Source organism: Pieris rapae, chromosome 13 (assembly GCF_905147795.1).
Source record: "Pieris rapae chromosome 13, ilPieRapa1.1, whole genome shotgun sequence".
NCBI lineage: Eukaryota > Metazoa > Arthropoda > Insecta > Lepidoptera > Pieridae > Pieris > Pieris rapae.
In genome coordinates, this window is record NC_059521.1 from 10,382,545 (window position 1) to 10,404,546 (window position 22,002).

A 22,002-nucleotide genomic window follows, 5' to 3' on the forward strand; every position below is an offset into this window, starting at 1 on the left:
TTTGTCCTGCATATCAATCATATGTTGCAACTTAACCACATTCATTGTTATGCGGACGATAGCACTTGGGATACTCTAAACACTGGCCGGGCAGGTATTTCTCGGGTAGTTGTCGATGAGTACCGGTACAAACTTGTGTTTGAAGTCGAAATTCTGTTACGTGGACTGGGGTAGGCTAAATCTAGTCCAATTGAACCCAAAGAAAACACAAGTTTGCGCGTTCTCCGCTAAAAAAACACCCTTTAAAGCCTCAGTTAGCATCGGGATACTGGACGTTGACATATCGAAAATTCTTTTACTTCTTGCTACTTAAAGAAAAGAGCGCACCAATTCTTAAAAGGCCGGTAGCGCACTTGCGAGCCTTCTGGTAGTGCGAGTGTCCATGGGTGGAGGTGTCACTTAGCTTCAGATGAGCCTCCTGCGGCCTGCCTGTCTGCCTCCTGTTACATAAAAAAAAACATATGGTGCCACAAAATTTAAAAATTTGAAGTTACGGGAAGCCATACCTTTTCTCACCACCAACCATTCATCACCCGCAGCATATCCCCAAACGGCACCAAGCTCGACATGCCAAGATAAACGAATCGTGACCGCTTTTAACAGCAGAGATAAATATATAATCGTTAAATAATAAATGTGGAAAACCATTTTCTACACCCAAAATCATGCAAAGTTAATAAGGTCTTAAAGTTATTATCTCTTAAGCTTCTAGAAAAAAACATATCGGTTAAAAATGTGTTTATGATTCACAATAAATCATTCTGTCACTAGCAATTGGAATCAATTGTCTGCCTACAGTAGTAAATCGTTTGTAATTTGGCAATAGATTCGGTTTCGGCGAAGATGCCACACTACCCATTTGGCCTTGAATTTTTATTATAATAAAAGTTTGTACTTCATGTAGGACAGATAGCAACGACTACACACCTCGCAATAGAAAAAATAAACAAACCGATCCTTTAAAAATGTATATATTTTGTTTATCTACTGTAATCACACGTACTTTATACGAGTAAAATACAATTTTCGCAACATTCTTAGTGCCCACTTTCAAAGGCGATATCATTGCTATTTTAATTTTGGATACCTCGCATCTAAACAATGACTTGGTGCTTTGGCCAGACTATTCTTTAGTTCTCCAGGTCCAGACAGGTCTGACTGTGAGTGTCTGTAGAGGTGTATAAAAGTTGCGTGAAAAGCTCCGGTATTCGGCTTAGTGTCATGTACTTTGACTTTTTCGACCAAGAGAGACGAGATGTCTCTCGTATAGTATTTTCGTAGTGAAGATAATCAAAAATAGTGAAAATAATTTAATGTCCAATATGTATTTGATATCTGAGGCCTCAAATGGATTTTTATTTGCGAACTTTACTCGAGTGCTCCCATCATTGAACTAATAAAATAATGAAGACTGCGAAATATCCTCGTCTCCCTATCATCCTGCTATCACTTGTAGTCCAATTTCAGTACGGGCATATGTAGCTCAGGAATCGTTTGATTTTTTTTTATTATTTTGAAAAGTATATCTACTAACAGATTATGGGGGTAAGTAGTTACTTCTTTTAAAATTAGATTTATATTTTTATTTAAACTGAAACGAACTCTTTTAACTTTAGAAATTCTAAAGATCGTTGCGTTTGTTAAATATACAGATTCTTTCTTGGCTGTGAAAGAATTGTTTTTTTTTATTTTAAGTTGTGCATTGTTGGAGAGCGACGCTTATGTTAAAGTGGAAAAATAAATAAATAGTATCGTATAAAGTTTCGTACTTTACATGTTGCATTTTTGACTTATTTTGCAAATACATACAATATACATAGCTAAAAATGGTTCCCTTATACATTGATTTGGGACTTATACAATCGCAAAAAGTTATCACTAACATCGAATTACCAGTAAGTCTATTCGAGAAGTGAGGTTTGTATGAACAGAATATTAATAATAAGTATATACGATTTAACAGCTTTTAATTATTTTTTATATATTATGTATTCCCCCGCAAAATTGGTTAATATTTCGCTAGTATAAACGGTTAATTATGTTTTTCTTTACGTGCTAAAGATAAAATATAACACAAAGCAATATATATTTTTATAACAAAAGAATATTACAGCTAAAAACTCGTGCTATGATTACTAAGCTTTTTGCTTTAACAGGTTCTAGTTTTAAAAGCTGTTCTGTCTCTTTACAATAAAACGAGACCTCTAGGCTTTAAGTACACTACAGAGGTCGTTATTAAATGTACAATGGAATGTTCTTATGCACCTTTCACTGTCTAGGAATGTAGGCGGGATAAGGCTAGCTTGCATTTGCATTCGTCGCCGACACCTCAAATTCGTTTTGGCCCAGTGTTCAAGGCTGTTAATGTTAGCTCATTGCGGAAGCGGACACTGCTATTCAGGAAGGTGTCGTAAATTACCGATTAAAATGAATCCTATTCGTTTTTCTATAACTGCGCATAATATGTCGCACCTAATATATTGGTGACCTCTTATTTTACTGCTCTAGGGTACTCGGAAAACCCATTAGACTCTTCTCTTTCAAATGTTGACCTGAAGTAAACCATTCTTAATGTGTCGATTAAAATGAGCAGTTAGTAAATGTCAAGGGCAAACCTTATTTTGTTGTGACCTATTCGAAAGTTGCGTTAAAAATAAAAAAGTTTAATTACGTCAACTGTTCGGGTTTATACAAAAACAAATACCACGTAACCTTCACTTGTGACGCGGCTTAATGATTAGTGGACGCCGCAACTTCACTTGTAATCTGCTCCGCCGTGGAAACTTCTTAACTTAAAATACACTTACGAAAAAGTAACCAAAACCTATTTGTTGTATGCCGTTTGAAACGTAACACATTTAATATGCTCACAAGAATTTATGAACTACGCTTTCCTCGTGGATTTCCCCATTCAAGTTCCGATATCAGCATCTACCTAAAATACATCCGTATATTGACAGCAGCCGGATCAGCGTGGGTTTTCACAAGAAGTGGCTGCAGTTTTATTCCGTTAATTAAATGCGCCTGTTCCCAAGTTGTACACCAAGTACTCGCTCTTTCTACGTTAATAGTTATTTAATGATAAACAACTGCCGACTTATTTGTCGCCTAATAAACAAACATATTCACTGGTAAAATAATAACATTATATTTATATATCATTATTCAAACTTAGTTTAAGTTTCATCTTAATCTGTTTTTATTATTAAAAACTTTGTGTAGCTGTATATTAGAATAGCACGGCAGTCTGATAATATGTCCGATTTAGCGTTTCACTAAATATTACATTTTTTTCTATAAAGAATCAGAGATTGTTCCCACTTTCTGCAGGTTAAGAGAGAGACAAAGAGATTAAGATTAATAAATAAAAAAAGGTACGCCATTGAGTAAAAATTACTTGAATATAATAGGATATTTGGGAAAAGGAATGTAATGATACCATGTGCGTCCTTCTCATGCACCTTAGTTCTGTTTTTGTCTATTGTAAGGCTCAATTAGATAAGTATAGTAAAGTATAGTAGTACATAGATATATAATATAATAATAGTAGATAGACCAATATACAGATCAAACCATTTTACGTGTTAAAAATTTACGCGTCTAGTTGTGTGTCTGTTGTTGTACTTCTCTATTAATAACTGTGTTACGGGGATGCGGATGAAGTAAGTTGAATAAGAAGTGTTTTTGAGTCTCTAGGTCAAGGCATCAGGGTCCCATCGGGTAGCAGGTCGCAATTAATTATATTCTGTGGATGGACTCGTTCCCGCCGGCATGAAATAATAAATACAGAAAGTTACTAAAATCGGTTCACAAAATGTTGAAGGTTCAGTGAGAACGTAGGTAAATATTAAAAATAGCAGTAAGTACTTACTCGTGCCGAAACATTGATTTCTTTAGTAAAGGTAGGTAGCAGTAATCAAACGCTTAGAAAATTAATTACCGAAAGCTTGTTTAGTCATACATCTCAGCCCTCAGGTTTTTGTAGGGCAAATGTTAATTAATTATTCGCATTCAATGTTTCTTGGAGCCAGCGTGGCATTCCACGTGATTCGATTGTGACAATTATTTGCATAATCACAATTACTTCATACAATACATTACATTATTAGTTGCATATTAAATTAACATCCGTTTATATTATAACTTGATTACATTTCTATATTATATGATTTACTTGTACATGTGATTACAATTAAAAATTATAATTTACAATATTTGAAGATCCCTCAGACGACGAAATAATCTTGGGAATCAGAACTTTTGATGAAGTTTGTTTGTTTTATATTCATACATATTTATAGAATTCAGACTGCTTTATAAAACAACAGGTCCTGTTAAAAATCATTTACGTCGTGTATTTAAGGAAACAATTACATTTTACCAGTTTTATTTATAAATATACAGTTATATTATTAAATGTCACTAAAAATAAACTACTTAAACATACTCTAATTAAAATATATACGTGCAACAACAACAAATTACATTTTTTTTCTTTAAAAAAAATACTTTGTTTTAAGTTAATATTATTTGTGCAAAGGTGCTAAGTTATAAGAGAAACAAAGATTTTTGATTTGTATATAAGTATTTGCTTAAGACGAGTAAAAATAAATTGTTTAGCACTTACCAATTTATACCGTTATAAATACAGACAAAATTTCAGAAATATATTAACGGGTGTTCCATAATATTGAAATCAAAAGCACAATGTAAACGTAACGTCAGATACTTTACGAATAAAACTGTCCAAAACTGTGTGCTAACTGCTAAGGTTATACCGGTAGCATAATATCATAAAATCTCGGAATTATTGTAAAACATCTATTATTATGTGCTAAGTATATAATTCACAGTTCTGTTTGAATTTATATTTAAATGTACCCGATTAATCTGAATAAATAATTCTCCGTAAACATATGTTTCTGCTAGTCGCTATTAAATATTACCGTATATTAGAATGTTACAGTCACAACGAATAATCTGTCGATGACAGGTTGTCACAAACCATGTAATTATGACGTTTACGTTTAGATATGTACTTATTAACCTCTTAATAATATAACCTTCTGTTGTATTTATTACACGGATTAACGTCAGCGGTTTTGCATAATTAGACTGTTCGTTCAGAGCTTGGAAAAAATGTGTGGCGCTCGTTCTAACATCAGCTGTAACCACGTTGTATTATTGACACAATTGATAATTTCAATCTCAACTCTCTCTCTCACTAATTCTAATTCGTATAACCAATCGTTTAAGTATAATCTTTCACGTTTTGCGTTATCTCGTCTATCAAAAACCTGTTATTCTTAATTTGCTATAAAGGAAATAATTTCTCGTGAAACGAAAAATAGATCACACAGAGGTGAACTCACTAAAGGTCTTCGTACTTGATATACAACTTCCAGTCATTTATATTATGCTGTTAAGATATTCTTAAAATATATTTAACTTAAAAAAACCCTTTCATTAAAATGTGCTAAAAGACTAAATTAGCGACGACCGGGTTTTTTTAAATGCTACTGTTATGTGATTTAATTTTTCTCCTTTAAGTAAATTAATCTAGGTTTTATTAGTGTTGAACTCCTGTTCATTTATTTGTTTATTCTAAATGAGACTTCAACTTAGCGACGCGAGTTAACTTCACGAATATAAAAACCAGTTAAAAACTTACTAATTGACGTTTGTATTTAAAGCCGATTCTCATAACCTTACTTATTAATATCAAAATTATCTTGTAGTTTAAGTTACAATGATAAAATATACTTTATAATATGTAAAGCTGCTAAAAGGTTAGATTTGGCTCGATTAATGTTATTAAATTGTACTCAAGGTTTGCGTATTCGCTGCAAGCTATTTGTTATAGATAAGATATAAAGTTATTAACATATTACAATTAACATATTACATCGCTGTCGAAACTGTAATTAGCACTAGGAAATGTTAATTAACCTTTAATGTGTTAACAAAGAATAAAGTACTTGATGTTTTTGACCGGTTTTGTTTAGAAGTTTGCCAAAATAAGTAAATTTACAATTTCCTTAAAACTCAAAACTTTATAAAATTTAATAAGTTATAAAACGATATCTCTCAAAACTCCCTGTGCAATTTAATAAAAATGGTATCGTATGTATCTTTCATAGAAATAATAATAGACAAACACACATAACATACGTTATATATGTTTTGTTTATTTTGGTAAAGTGCCCTTTGCCGGCATAGCACATATACAGGGCGTCCCAAAATTATTAAATTTAAAAAAATAAAAAACTGAAAAATAATGACTTAAATGTAAAATAAAACACCCCAATTTTTATAATTCTTATCGGAAGAATGACCAAAACTCTTCTTAAATAAGATAGTATTTTAAAAGAAAGGAAAAGCGTAACATTAAAAACCGTTAGATTTTCTTGATTGTTAACTCCAAATCTTTCGGAGTCATAAGATCTATCTAAAGTCTAGGCGACTCAGAAAACAGTAAAACACATTCATATTTAGATTTCAAGCAAAAAAATAAATAAAATCATACTAATTACACAAGCATTTTTTATATATCTGGCAATCTAAATACATTACGAATAATATGCATAATGAACGTTATTAAATATTATATTTGAATTTGAGAAATCGCCAGTGACCTAGGAAATCAAATAATTAATAAGTCGGTTGTATTAGGCAGTTGAGGCTTACCAAGGCACCTATTAAGACGTTCTAAAGTCAATTCTAGCTAAGGACGGCGACATAATATTATCTTTGAAATCTTTTTGAGTAACATTTACAACCAACCAACACCAACGTAGACCCAGGAACCGGACCACGAGTCTCGAATGCTCATCATAAATTTGTCTTTTATTTATTACCTGTCTTAATGTCGTCTAATGACCATTCTCCTCTAATACTACATTTAAATGTATGATTGATTCTCTATAGGGCTCAGGCAATTAAATGTGAGTGATGCGGCTCTCTTTGAGTAAATAGGTCAGCTGGCGCCGCGTTATCTTCTCGTTGTTTGCTTTGGACCAAGCAAACGGTACTAATTCTAAATGGCGAAAAATTAAAATTAGATTTTTGCTTAATACGAATGAATTTAAAGTATTTTATTATTATGATACCTATTGCATTGCTTGTTCATCATCGTTACCCTTTGTCATGAAAGGGTAACAATGTCAAAATTATAATTTTAAAGGCTTTGTACTAATAATCACTTAGAACAGGGTGGCCATAATAAACGCAGGTAGGTGCGAAGCACGTGTATTCGATTGATTTAAAAAAAAATATGTAGACGTGTGCGGTTTTTTATTTTCTGAATTAATAGTGAAAGTGGATTTAGCACGAGTCTAGGAAATAAATTTGTAAACAAATTGATTTCAAAAAGCAAGGCCAGAGGTATTTTTAGCTTACCTTGTCGGTTATTTTTAAATATGGATGGAATAACATGGAATGTACGAGATTGTTAAAGGTTAATGATAACCACTACCTAAAGTTTATTTTTCTCAAGTATTAAAACTGGGCACAGTCCAGTAAGCGAAACGGCATCATCAGAGCGAGATTTACTGAACCCTGTAGTTTCCTCCATGTCAAAAACATTTTCTATTAATATTCACTGCTATAGAAGTAGTATCACTTCCACGGATGCTGGCAAATAAAAGAATAAATTTACATTTAGATGGCACACGAGTACTTTATGTGGAAACGCTTAGCCTTGCTGAAGAGTCGTCCAAGGGAAAATAAGTAATAATTTAAAGGCTTCTGTGAAAATGATTCACAATGACACTGACCAAGTGTTTCAATCACGAATAACGTTCAAAATATGCTATTCAATTAATATTAACTTCTAAGCCGACTAGATCATAGCGGTCGTTTAATGGTAGGAACGAATTGAATCTACCTAAAGTTTATATTTCCTATTATTCCATACGGAAAATTTTCATTATAAATACCATTTTGTACGTTTTTTGGTTGATCAATAAAACCATTACCTTGTGTAATTATACCAAGTAATATATGTATATATTTAGTTATATCATAAAGACTGAGGAATACCAAAAAGTAAATAAAACTACAATCGATGAGAAATTTTGCAAATGTTATTAAAAGGATTAAAGTTTTGAGTAATCATAATTCATTTATTCCCTTAAAATGTTAATTCTCATTTGCACAGCATATGCTTTTCTCTTTAACTTTATTATTGCAATTGATATTTTATACATGATATTAATTCTTATTCACATAGAGACTCCATTCATCACCAATTCACATGAGGTTTCTGCAGCAAAATATTGGTGAAACAACTGAGCATTTGTTTCAGAGTAGGCATATTATGACGAGCACGGGTCTTAAACGACCGCAAGTGAATCTGCGGGAACCAGCTTGTATATAAATAATGAAAAACTGTAATGTGTGACTTATGAGTATGTTATCTTTTACAAAAATCTGTTAAATCGTGGAGTTTTGGTTATTTTTAACTATGAATTTTCAATACAAGTTTATGAGGGACGAGTGTGTTTACAATACACCACAATTGAAGTGAAACGTGAATGATCTCGTTTCAAAGCCTCGTTTGTTATTCTAATTAGGATTTCGATGCGAAACAAATTAGTTTAGCAATGAGTAACGTCCGTTTCGTCTATGATCTTCGTAATAAATGTAGGCTATATTTTTATAGACACACTATATAAAAAAGACAAAATAGAAAATAGTGATTTAATGAATATAGAACGGTGAAAATGAGGTCCTTGTCACTAAATTCAAGGATTTTGGATAATAAAAGTATTATATTTTAAGTCTCCCTGTGACCTCAATACTTAAAGGTTGTTTTTGACCTGCAATGTTTTATGGCCAAGTTCTCCTTAATGAGTAAGTTTTTCGACATGTTCAAATTAAAAATCAAAAGTCTTATCTACTGAGTTAGATATCTTAATAATTCATTCTGGGTTCAATTTGTACAGTTCAAATTTTATAGATTTAAAAAGTTTAAACAAAATCTAAACGCAAACTCCTTTCGTTATTTTATACTTTGCAGCAGTCGTGTTTTTTAATGTTTTTACCATAAAATTAATAATTTTTAGGTATAATTTTTACTCCGTAACTGTGTGAACTTACTGTGCAACTTAAAAACCAAAAAAAATAAAAATATTGAATTTCGATCGGATTCTCCCAGCTTGCGTTGAGGTAGGTTTCACCTGTCTTGGTTGTACAACAGTTAATTAAAACTGGATATTGTAATGACGACCAATGCAAGTCTATTGAAGGGTTTGAGAGGTCAATAATAATTCATGTCACCAAACCAAATGCCTTTAAGAGTTAATTTCGTGTTAAAATAAAATATATGCAACATATTTTTTTTACTTTCACAATAACAACGAATTAACAACGAACGACGAAAAATATTCAGGTAGTGTATAGGAAACCTGTCAAAAGTGACATTAACATATAAACTTACTTGACAGAACGAAGAAATCATTGTCTGTTTGAAATACAGTATAGTTTTTCATAAATATATCATTATGTCATTAGAATGCGCTTCGCTCAATATAATTCCTGCAAAAACGCATTTATGCTAATTGTTTGTACCAAATAACGCGTTGGCCTCAAAATTAATATTTAACATTTAAATTAGAAGCGCCTTGTGTTAATCATATATTTAAAAATTATGTATAAAGAAGCACTTTGAATTTATATCTTGTAATTATGATATAGTTAACATATTAAACGATTTATTACAATATATAAAAATAGCTTTATTTATTACAAATTTATTTACATTTGATAATTTCAAAAGTTGTTTCATAAAGGGGTCACAGCTAAGTTCTTCTAATTAGTGCACGGCATAAGACAGACCTCCCGAGTCAAAGTATACAAGCAACAGCACATTCGGGCGGATATGAAAGGACTAGGCGAGGGGCGCGTTGAGTGCTGTAGCAGCTTTATATAAAAGAAGCGCGATTTCGCAACCATTCCAATCTCAAAACTCGCCGCGACCCGTCTAGGGAACGTTGCTGAAATTGAAGTGAACGCGTGAATAGTGCTTTTCAATATGGCCGTTACGAGTGCTAGAAACATTGTGGAAAACAACTTACAAGAAAAGGGGCATTTCGAACATGACAATGAACGGATTATCGAAAAGTATACGGTAAGCGTTTAAAGCGTTTAAAGCGTACAAATACGTGTTAAATATGAACAGATAAAACGTTGCTCGCACTTAAATTCTAAACCTGTATTTTTATTAAGACATTGTGTTATTTCCTAATACAATAATTATCGTGTAGGAAGTTGCTATTTGCGAAATAAAATGCAGGAAAACGGCAATTTTAAAAACATATCGTAATTGATAAGTAACATAACTTTAGATCTAAACAAAAATGATACCCGCTATTTCGTTTAAAATAAATAAATTACGGTTAATATATATTAAGATGTAGATTTTTAAAAACTTAATTTTTAACTTAATTTGAGTGGAATATTGTTTCATTTGATTTGATTTATACCAAATTGCTAATAAAATAAGTATAATTTTTGTTAGTATATTTTAATAGGCAAGGCTTAAACAGCTTAAAACTTAGCATAAATTTTATGCTGTACTTATTTACTATAAGTACGAATAATTATAATATAAACAATCACATAAATCATTTTATTTCAGAAGTATTTTAAAGACTACAAATCCATGAAGTTATCAAGAGAATTTCATGTTAAACGATGTTTATATTTATTTAGAATTGAATTGAAAGTACGTCAAGTGTTTAATCTTTTTATTTTTCTCTAATGTATTTATTTATCTATGCATAGGATTTATTTGAACACAAAACAAATACAAAGTATTCTTGTTCTAGATTTAAAAACAGAATTATTAATTGTATAATCTCTGTAACCCAAATACCGCTATCATTTATCTGGGAAGTAAATATCAGTCTAAACCTTGCCCTCAAATACGTTACGCAGTGCATGATATAAATAAGCGTGCATTTATCGTTGTAACTTTCTATTTGCGCATATTGGCACGAGTGCCCTTTTAATCTAATCACTTCATTTATTCCCACCGCACCACATCTAGTGTAGATAATAAAGTAGACGACATAGTTTAATAATTGCTCTGTCCAGTGCTTTGAAATCACTCTAACGTTTATGCAGTGAATAAGAAAACATCTAAATCGATTAAATTACTTCTATCATTACACCGATGTAAAGCCGAGAAAAATAAATAGAATACATATTTTGATTATTCGTAAAACGAATATAAACAAAAGAATGAAGCGTCCTTACTTTGTAAATGGGCGACTGACGCTAAATTTGTTCCGTTAAATTTGTACAACTTCGCTGTTTTAGTAGGAAAACGCCGGATTTTTGTATTCATATGGCATAAGGCCACGATAAGGCCTAAAGGACACGGCTACACTTAGGTCAATGCGATTTTATACGAGCCGAGATAGCACAGGTACCTGTTCTTTTTGACTAAGATAATAAGTACAGTTACGATTGAGAATAATGGAAAATATTATTTGTATGACCTTATTTTCGTGTTATCATGTTTTATCTAATAACAAAGCTATATGTGCATAGGAGTTTGATTGCACTATAAAAGTGGCACAACTCACTCATATGGTACTTAACGTGAGGCAAAATAAGAGGTCACATGGACTCGTTATTATTATTACTGGTAGAACTGCCAAGTAATTAAGCTATTGTACGAGGCTCATAGATTTGGACTTCACAAAGACATACGATACTTCTTATACGTTACAGTACAGAGAAAAATTATAAAAAAATACGCCAACAAACAGTTGAAAACAAAGTGTTTTATCACAACTAGGTCAAGCTGTATTGTTGTACGTGAGATATTGAAGCAGCAGCCGGCGAGATAGGTCACGATTCTACATCACTGATTCTCTATCCAACACAGGTATTGTGTATACCTATCTATCACGAGGAGATATCTCTTCTATTGAAAGAATGTACAATGAACGTAGAGTAGTTTATAATTATTGGAATTGAACACAATAACATCATTAATGTTGTATTGAATACAAATGCACATACGAAACGTAATATTTAATAACCGTAAGCCAATAAGACTCATTCAGTAGATAATAACCGAAATTTTCGAATACTGGGAAAATGCTTGCTAAATGTGAATGTTTTACACTAGTAAGAATGATATGTATGACAGAATCAGGACTAAATAAATATAATTGAAACACAATTTAAGTGAAGCTACGAGAATCACTTCCGTAGCTGGAACTGAAGTGCTACGCTATAGTGCTATCGCTCACATGTCTCAAAATATATTACATATAAACTTTTACACCATACAATTATTATTAATCATGCCACTACAGTTTATAAAAATAATCCTTAAGAGAATTGTTGGATTTCCATTCGTGTTTGAGATATATTTATATCTCAATGTTATGGAAAAAGACAGAGGCGTTTCTATATAGAATGTCACATTAGTTTTCATAATAACCTTTTCTTAAATTCACCCCCTTAATTATAACAAGAATTATGTACCAGATAATGATTTTATTAATTTGTTACTCTGAGACTAGACGGCCGTGACTAGGACAATGTTGGGTCTTGGCGTTTGCCTTCTGCAACCTAGAATTCAAGTAATTGTTAACATTATAAAATTTATTCGAACAATATTTTATTTATTAATAAAGCAACAAGTTTACTGCTCTTTTAACGCATTTTAATCTTAAAATAGACTCATAAAACCCGATAGCACGTTCACTGTGCTAAATGTCTTGTTCACAATGTCCTTATAGTATTGTTCTCAAAGTATTGAGCTAAAGTATTTTTTAGCAAACTGATAGATTACTTTGATGTTTTCGCTTTTTCGCATTAACATCATGTAAATATCAGTAAATTTAAATGTTCATGATCAATAAAACCATATTTTAGTTTTTTTTTTTAATTTTCTTAAAAGTGCTAAATCGTAATTAAAATCTCAAACCAAAATAAACGTAAGTGTGATTCCGATTCGTTATCATAATATGATTTTTAAATTGTAATGAAGAAAAATTTCCTATACATTGGAAAATAAGAAAAAATTCTTAGGCACTTTAGACGACGTCGCGCGTCGGCTGAACTGGCCTCTCAAAATATCTTTCGCTATTTCATAATATACGCATAACAATTAATAGAACTCTCATATTCCACGAAACCTATAATTTAATATACTACTAGTACTTGTACTAAGAGTTGATAATTTGTGCTTTATGCCTAGAAACCACTTCGTGATTCCATTCTAGTGGTAATTGTGCTGGACATTCGTGATCTGCTTGATTCACAATCACAGGTGACACAATAATAGTTACGTAATTTATTGTTCAATATTAACGTAAATGATTTCAAACAGATTGATTGCGGTTTTATTATTGTTATTAACAATAAGTTAAGTACAAAATAATCGACCTCATAATAATAATTTAATATCCTCAGATATAAATAATTCATCTTTTTAAAATTACCAATACTTATAATTGTTATATGTAGATACAATTAGAACCTTAGAAGCCAATGCTGATTTAATTAAACTTAAAATCGAAGAGAATTCGTTAGAGAACGAATCGTAGATATTGAGAACTTATGGCATAAGTGAAGGCACGGAATCGAAAGGCGATCGTCGAACTTAGGCCTTGGTCATGAATCATGATCGTGAGCGGGGTCTCGCACCAAAAGCGCACAAGTTTTGCAACAGCTACAACTATGATGCTGCATTTCGCATTGAAAGGGCCCATTATTTTTAAATAAGTTACTACATACAATGTAGATAAGAGAACGAGTCGAATGAACTTTATCTATATTTAAACGTCACTTGTTACGATATGGTAATTTAACAGTTTTTTTTAATTGTTTAAATTAATAATAGCAGTAATTTTTATTAGGCACTAATTAAGGTTTAGCAAAGAAATATTTTTGAAGCTTAACACCAGGATAACAGAAAAAAAACCTTAAATACTTATTAAAAAAACATAATGCACGATCAATAAGAATTAGTTCCGGAATTCGCTGCCAGGGTCGTGAAGTGAGATATGATCTCGCGACTTCCGTCTCGAAATATTTAGAAGCCTTTTTTTAATATCTGCAATAATTGTATCTTCATTCATGTAAGTGAATCGCCCATCGTACTCACCTTGGAGTACGTAATATTAAAAACGAAATTAATGTCAACAAAAACAAAACCAAACAAAAGTTTGAGTAAAATTTCGGGGTCAAGGACGCGCGATCGTCGACAAAAAACGGTGAAGAAAAAATTAACGGGTTTATGAGCATAACAGTTTTTATGCACTTCCCGATTTTTAATATCAAATTAAGCGCACTACTAGTACCCGGAAGGTTTGTTGAGTATGTTGAGAAAAAATAAATAGGTAGTTTGCGTGTCTTATTATTATGTTAATAGAAACAGTAACGTCAACTATAATTACCGTATATGTAAGTATGTTGCTATGTTATTACCTTGTTTAATTTATTAATTATTACTAGAGCCTAAAAAGGGATAAAATCGTTTCTTTTAATCACAGCGTTGAATTTAATCGTACTTATTTCATTTATTTATAATACATGTATTATAATAAATAAAATTACTAAAACTAAATTAATTGAATTTAAATAAAGTTTACATCTTTTCACGATAAATCTAATATAAAAAATTCTCGTGTCACAGTGTTTGTAATTAAACGAAATGGCTTGTCCGATTTTCGTGAAATTTTGTGTGCACATTATTAGTTAGGTCTATCGGTCATCAATTTTTCATCCCCCCTAAAGGTTTAGGGTGGTCCGCGATCAACCCTTATTTTATTTGTTAATTAAAAACTTATGTTTGGAATTCTAAGGTTTATAGATTTAGAAAAACAACACAGGAAAACCTAAAAAGTCAAATAGTCAGAAATTCCGAAAAACCGAACAGTCTCTGGGGTAGCATAGCAAAAGGTGTGATTATACTCAGCCTAAATTAAAATCACAATGAGGAGAATGAAGTTCGCGGGGGCAGCTAGAAATCTATTAAATAATCGAAATTATATTTATTACAAACATCCTATTGTTATTTCGTTAATCTTGATTAGAATATTGTTCCATTGAGATTTTTATTATTAGACAATTTATTTTATTATAATTCATAGAAGTTTTCAAAAAGCTTACTACTGTAAGCACTACTGTGATATGTAATTATGTAGTTATTGTTTAGCGGGAAATATAAATTTGTAACAATTAAGTTATGTATAAAATGCTGACGCTTGACACAACTTGACAATCAAAGCAATTACATGGAATTATATTTAAATAATGACATTATGTACTTGTGCTCTTGACAGTTTAGAATATAATACATATTTACCTATCTTCCTGTGTTTATACTAAATCTTTAGTTAAAGAGACATAATGTGTGATATGATTTGTCCTGCAAAAACAGACTAATTTAAACAAGGGGCTAACGTATGATATCGCTTAATTATTACCGCTTAGGATTAGTATGATTACCAGTTTTAATGAAGAACGCGATATTTAATTGAGTCCGTGGCATGACTCGACTCTTTAATATTGACCAATATCGGGTTACAGGGAATGACGTGATCCCGTTCTGTCGTCGCATTGTCTTTATGTCTTCAGTATTATCTAGATCGGACCATTCTAAGGTGTCAAGATGATTCGTTTATGTTTAAAGGGATTTATCTATTTTTTTCATGTAAGTCACTCTGTACGGCTTTGCTATCGTCGACGTCAACGTAAGGTTGTCCCGCCACTTAACTGCACTGCTTATGAAGTTGTAGTACAAAGCACTATTTCGTTTTCCTTTTCAGTTGGCAGATAAATTGCCGTCACAGCTCAAAGAACTCAACCTCCGGCCCAGGAACATCTCCAAGCCCGCTTACAGTCTTCGGAAGCTCAGCACCAGTGATAAAGGACCGGTCATCGAATTTCTCAGAAAGTAAGAATTTATTAACTAAACCTAGTTAACAAGGAGGGATAGGTTAGGAGATAAATCGAGATGTAGACCGCCCTAATAAGGCTAGCCCTAATTATTGAATAGATATGCTTATTAGCATTAGTGGTAATCACTGTAAGGATAGTTGTATAGTTGGTAATACCTCTAGGATCTAGATATTTAATACCTTGATATTAAGATTATGCACAGAGAGATCAAAGGTACCTACGCCATTTAATAAACTAAATCATAACTTTAACAAAATTCAATATGCAATATGCAACGCATATGTTGTCGTTTACAATTACGATTCATCTGGCGTGTACTTTTCTCCATCCAGCGGCATCTCGAAGAAAGATTTGCAAACATACGAAACTAGGTTAGAGCACTTTAAGATGTCATTGGAGAGTTGTAGACAATTAATTGTGATGTATCGTTCGTGTTACAATACTCATGAATATAATTGATTGCCTCAAACGTAGTTAAGTCATGCACATAACATCCCATTTGTCCCTCCTGTAACTCACCGATATCCACATTGAGCTTTGTAATAAACGAGCTAGGTCTTGAGTGTGAGGGCACTTTGAAATCGATTTTCTGCAGTTTTTATAAATAATCTTTTCGGTTTAATTTTTTCTCCTACCAATGTATCAGCGCTCCGAGCGTTAGCAAGTTTTTAAAGTAACGTCGTTGTAATATCCTTTATATTTAAATAATTAAATATCGCAGATTCTTCTTTCGAGATGAGCCCTTAAACCTCACAATTAACCTGCTGGAAACTCCGGAGTCCCGGTGCTTTGAACTAGAGGATTACGCAGCCAGCACTCTTCAGGACGGCGTCTCCGTTGCTGTCGTAGATGACCAGGGCAATTTTGTAGGAATGGTGATTAATGGCATTGCCAGGAGAGAGGTAAGAGCCACCGATAGGATAATGCAAATTTAAAACTAAAGATTAGTACACGTACGAGTTGACACGCGCCTTTCAGTCTTTTAAGGATCCAGAATGTATTTCCGGTCAGGTGTTGATTATTGAAGTTCACGCATTGAATTATTAATTGGTTCACATTTTAACTGAACATGCTTATGTTATATAAATTAGTTTCATGCGGAAAATATCAAATAGCAGAACAGATCAGTCGTGACCGATAAAAATAATATAATTATATATTTAATTAATATTAGTAATATACTATAAATATACATACACTCGATACATGCGTTTGTAATAAATCAGTGGCGCGATTTTTGAATCTGTTCCATGATATTTTTTTTAATCTAATAGGCAAGTAGGTGATCAGCCTTTAGTGGCTGACATACGTCATCGACTTTTTGGGTCTAAGACATGTCGGTTGCCTCATGATGTTTTCCTTCACCCTTCGAGCAAATGTTCTATTCTTTAATTCGTTTCACGTTAACATAATAATATAATTTCAATAAAACATTTTCTCGATGTAAAATATTACTGATATTAGACACAATTCTTTATTAGACACAATTCATTATTAGACACAATATACAAGAAAGTTTCGTTATATGCGCACATAGAAAGAAACTCCATTGGTGCACAGCCGGGGATCGAACCTACGACCTTAGGTATGAGAGTCGCACGTTGAAGCCACTAGGCCAACACTGCGTTTGTAATAAACTTATTATTTAATTGTACCTACTGAAAACATTATGCTAAAAGAGATCCTGGCTAGACGCAGTTTTTGATGATGTTGATGCTGTTTTGAACGAAATGCAATTTACTAAATGTTCCCATATCAGACCTTTGTAAAGTTTATTTCGTTCTATTTACGATTACGACTGCAAATACAAGTGGCAACCGTTTCCTTATATCGTTTTTTTTAAAACGGCAAACCACAATCCATTAAAAAACCATAAAACATTAATGTCCGCCTTTCATTTCTATTTTTGTTTGTAATTACCAGTCTGTTGCTCCGAGCATTAAGGGTCCTATTTATAGTATTGATAATATATTTTTTTAAAGAAAACTGTCTAATAAATGACATTGTTCATTGGTTAAAACTTCAAACTCTTTGCTCGTTAATACGATACGAGTGGAATTGCGAATGACAGCCAAGCCTCTTTATTTACAAATCACGTCGACTAAATCTGAAAGTGATTCTTGAAACAACATACAATTGTGAGAACTTTTAGAACAATAATAACTGAGGTGTCACTGAAGATGGGAATATTTTTAACCTCGTCCCGTTAAGCTTGTCTTCATCGTTGCCACGAAATAATAGAGGTTAGCCCTTTTTGTTTGCCCAACCGATTATTCACATCAGCCTTAGCCCATAGCTATCATTATTTAAGGTTTATGAGCCAAGTTTTCTTCCAGGAAGTCGACTACAGTGACAAATCGGATGAATGTCCTCACCCAAAATTCAAGAAGATTTTGAAACTATTGAATTATTTAGACCGCGAAGCAGCAATTTGGGAAAAGCTACCTCCTACCTGCGATACTGTGCTGGAGATCAGGATAGCTTCCACGCACAGTGACTGGAGAGGACGAGGCCTCATGAGAGTGCTTTGTGAGGAATCAGAGTGAGTTTTTATCTTCTTCGTAGACATCGATTTGAGGTTCATCAAAAACACAACAATAGTAGTTACCTAGTTTATAAGCATATAAGCATAAAATAAGTATTTGCACGGTTTAAGTTAAGCTATGACAGATGGAAGTAACCGAATATAAGTTTAGTCAGTGGTCTCTAAGTCAACGTGCAAGTTAAATGTCATGCGGTAATTTATTCGCAGCAACAATGTAAGACTAGGAAATAATTATACACCTAAGTCACTTGTATGACAAAAAACTGATTGCCTTCAAAAACATTGAACAAAAAAAAACGCGTGACCACTTTAAATCTAAATTGATTGAAAATAATCAGATAATTCACTACTATGATAACGCACTTTGTTTTACGGGAAAATGCTGTGTCATTTATTTATTTCACACGAACTGAATCTAAATTGCCTTAGCAGGAGAGCGTAAAGGAAGCTTGTTAAATAAAATTCAGTGACGTTTATTTTGACTTGTAATTTTGATACAAAGATGACTTTTAACATCCCCATGCTCCTGTCAAGACACAAATATTACGGTCATTAAAGATCCCTGCCTTCAAGGGTACATCTAGGCCTAAGTACTAATAACGGTTCATAAAAACTACTTTGCAAAATGGGCTCCATTTACAACGCGTAATAAACGCGTGCATATAAAAATGTGCAGTAGGTATTCCGAACAGTACCATATTAATTACGACCACATTATCATAAAGTACTGGATACCTTTATTTTTTTGTTCTCAGGGAAGTGAGACCGGCCTCAATAAAACTTAATCGTTTAATCATTATTGCGTTCTAATGGCGTGCGGTAGCCGTAACGTATCGAGTTACAATTACGATATGAACATTTTCAGAATAGCATCGACATGACGCTTCATTCGTCATTAAGACGTGACTTATTATCGATTGCCAGAAAATTAAAACGACGAGACTTCGATTCGTTATGAACATCTGTAATTTGTTTTAAGTCATAGATCCGTTTCTATTGAACAAATAAAATGCAATTTTATGTATAACATGTTTATCATCGGAATTATAATCAGTAAATAGCAAGATAATTGCGACAAATGAGGAGCTGTACGTTGTTATGGTGATACGAACACAGTATTATAGTAGACAGTATTACCATTACCATTACCATTACCATTCTTATACAATCCATTGTTGCTCTCTGAGTTTACGTCATCCTTTTGTTGTTGAAAAACCTGTAAGCCGAACCGAATAGTCAAATTTACTACGAATAGTTAAATTTAAAGTATTGGGTTTTTTGCAATTGTACTGTGACCAAAAATATTAGTTGTTGATCATCTCATTGTTATCACAAAGTGATCTGTCTGTTGCATGCAAGCGTTAATCTTCCCTCATCGTGATCGTGAGACATTATTCATCCATACACATTAATATAGTCTAAATCACATTTTTTTCACATAAGAAAGGCATGAAAAGGGTCCGAGAAGTAATTACGTCTTAATCGCGATTCACGAGTCGTCGGTCGTAGTTAAGTTTAGGCCAAGGTGCGCGCGCAGATGGTCGGTGGACACTCATTCATTAACGATCATTTTTGTGTCAAGTTTATGAATCTATTTTATGGTAATCATTAATCTATTGGTTCGAGCCTTTGAGTTAATTTTCCAATAATTAATGAAATAGAGAAATAAATGGAAAACAATCTTTACTAATATTAGAAAACTGAAGAATTTGTATCTTCATAGCAGGTAGGTGTATTGTATGGTATAGGTACGAGTATTGAATAAGATATTTTTTTTAATTGGATCTCTTTTCTTATTTTGTTGCATTCAACTACTCTTTTTTCCTATGCTGCATACGTTTATCCTTACAAATCTTTAAAGTTTTAGATAATTAACTAGGGGGATGTAATTATGTTCCTAATATCCAATTAATTAATTTATATAGGTTTGTGTCTCCTAAACACAAATTGTTGGAGACCTAGGCTTTTCAATAAATTATGAATTCCTTTGAAGCTATAACGATAAAGTTAATAACGATAATTAACGCACATAAAAAATAGTCGCGCTTTGATTAACTAGTTTCAATTTGCTTCCTAAATAACTAGAGTTTGAATCAATTACAAATCACTTGTCGAGGCAAACACGTTTAGGTTTATTTGTCACCAATCACTCATGCCTCATACCTAACGCGGAAACGATCGGATTGATCCGTTAATTTGGATTTAAATGACTACAGCATTAACATATTTGCGCCATTCTCGTGCCTGCTATCTGATTTTTTCAAGTATTTAAACCCATCGGCTTCTTTTTCATAGCGAACCTTAAGTCTTATCGTGTAATGCAGTATAAATAAATCAATGCTGTTAACCCCGGAAACATAAGTCATGACATGACATGCAATACAATGTGGAATGGACATTGTTAAAGAAAGATTTAATAATTAATTACATTATTAAATCATAATTTATTGCAAGCAAATTATTAATTTTTTTATTATATATTATGCCATAAGAGTCGCACGTAAGAAGCGCGTTAGAATAGAATTATTTATTACATATATTCTATTTGATATAAAGATTAATTCCTGTTTTCTTTGGTATAACTCATTGGAACGTTTTATAAGTATTTATAGCATGATTAAATTTAAAGCAAATAAAACCTCTAAACACCAAAAATATTACGATTTTAAATTAGCTAAGCATTGTTTTACTGTTACAGACGTATTGCTAAGGAAATAGACGCAGGCGCTTTACGCATGGACACGACGTCTGCCTTCTCCGCCGCAGCAGCCGAGAGGCTGCACTACAAGAGCGTCTTCAGGGTTTTGTACTCGGAAATTCCTTACGCGCCTCATCCAGACCCACCGCACAGCGAGGCCAGAGTCTACCTTAAACAAATCTAAATTGTTCTCCAAACTTTTTCTTCTTTTCCTACTGTACCTTTCCTTTTTAAATGTTATAGAGAGCCGTGTAAACCTGTATGGCAATATTTGTAATTCATTTGTTACCTAATTACAAATTAATTACAAATATTGCCATTGCCATTGCGATAGAAAGGATCCGACGATCCAAATTGTGTTTTTTAGTAGATTTACTTAGTTTGAAGAAATATTTTCTGTTTAATAATATTAATGTAAGATAGATTTAAGCAAGTGTATAGTAATTATAATTTTCTGTGGTTTTATATTATAGTCTTTAGATAGTTCCCGCCGCGCAAGTCTCTGAAGTCAGGGATTGATTTTTTTTGTGCTGCGTTGAAAATTATACGAAACGTTATGGAATGTAAATAACAAGTATTATTTAAGTAATAAAATGTAACATAAAATCTTGTAATTTTTTTTTAAATTTCTATCCTATGCTCTCTGAATTCCTTTAAATTTCCAGAAGTACTAAAATGATATGATCAAGACTTGGTCATGTATTTATTTACAAGGAGTGCAGCCTGATTATGACATCGTTAGATAATCCTTATTGTTAAAGTATAATAGCAAAATAAATATAATAGCAAACAAACAAAAATACATTTATTCATATTGGTAAGCAAGTAC

At 32.4% G+C, this 22,002-nt stretch overlaps 1 protein-coding gene across 2 annotated transcripts; it reads left to right on the top strand.

The window, feature by feature from the left end:
* Positions 1 to 1,440: 1,440 nt before the first annotated feature.
* LOC110998324 (arylalkylamine N-acetyltransferase 1) lies at positions 1,441 to 21,787 on the top strand. Of its 2 annotated transcripts, none has more exons than XM_045630889.1 (5): positions 1,441 to 1,545; positions 15,798 to 15,925; positions 16,652 to 16,832; positions 18,267 to 18,472; positions 21,174 to 21,787. In XM_045630889.1, exons 1-5 carry the CDS (start codon positions 1,540 to 1,542, stop codon positions 21,355 to 21,357), a joined length of 705 nt encoding a protein of 234 aa, XP_045486845.1. In that variant the 5' UTR covers positions 1,441 to 1,539; the 3' UTR covers positions 21,358 to 21,787. The 2 variants fall into 2 exon arrangements, with proteins under 2 accessions (XP_045486845.1, XP_022122579.2); XM_022266887.2 differs by lacking the exon at positions 1,441 to 1,545 and adding an exon at positions 9,940 to 10,129.
* The last annotated feature ends 215 nt before the right edge of the window (positions 21,788 to 22,002 follow it).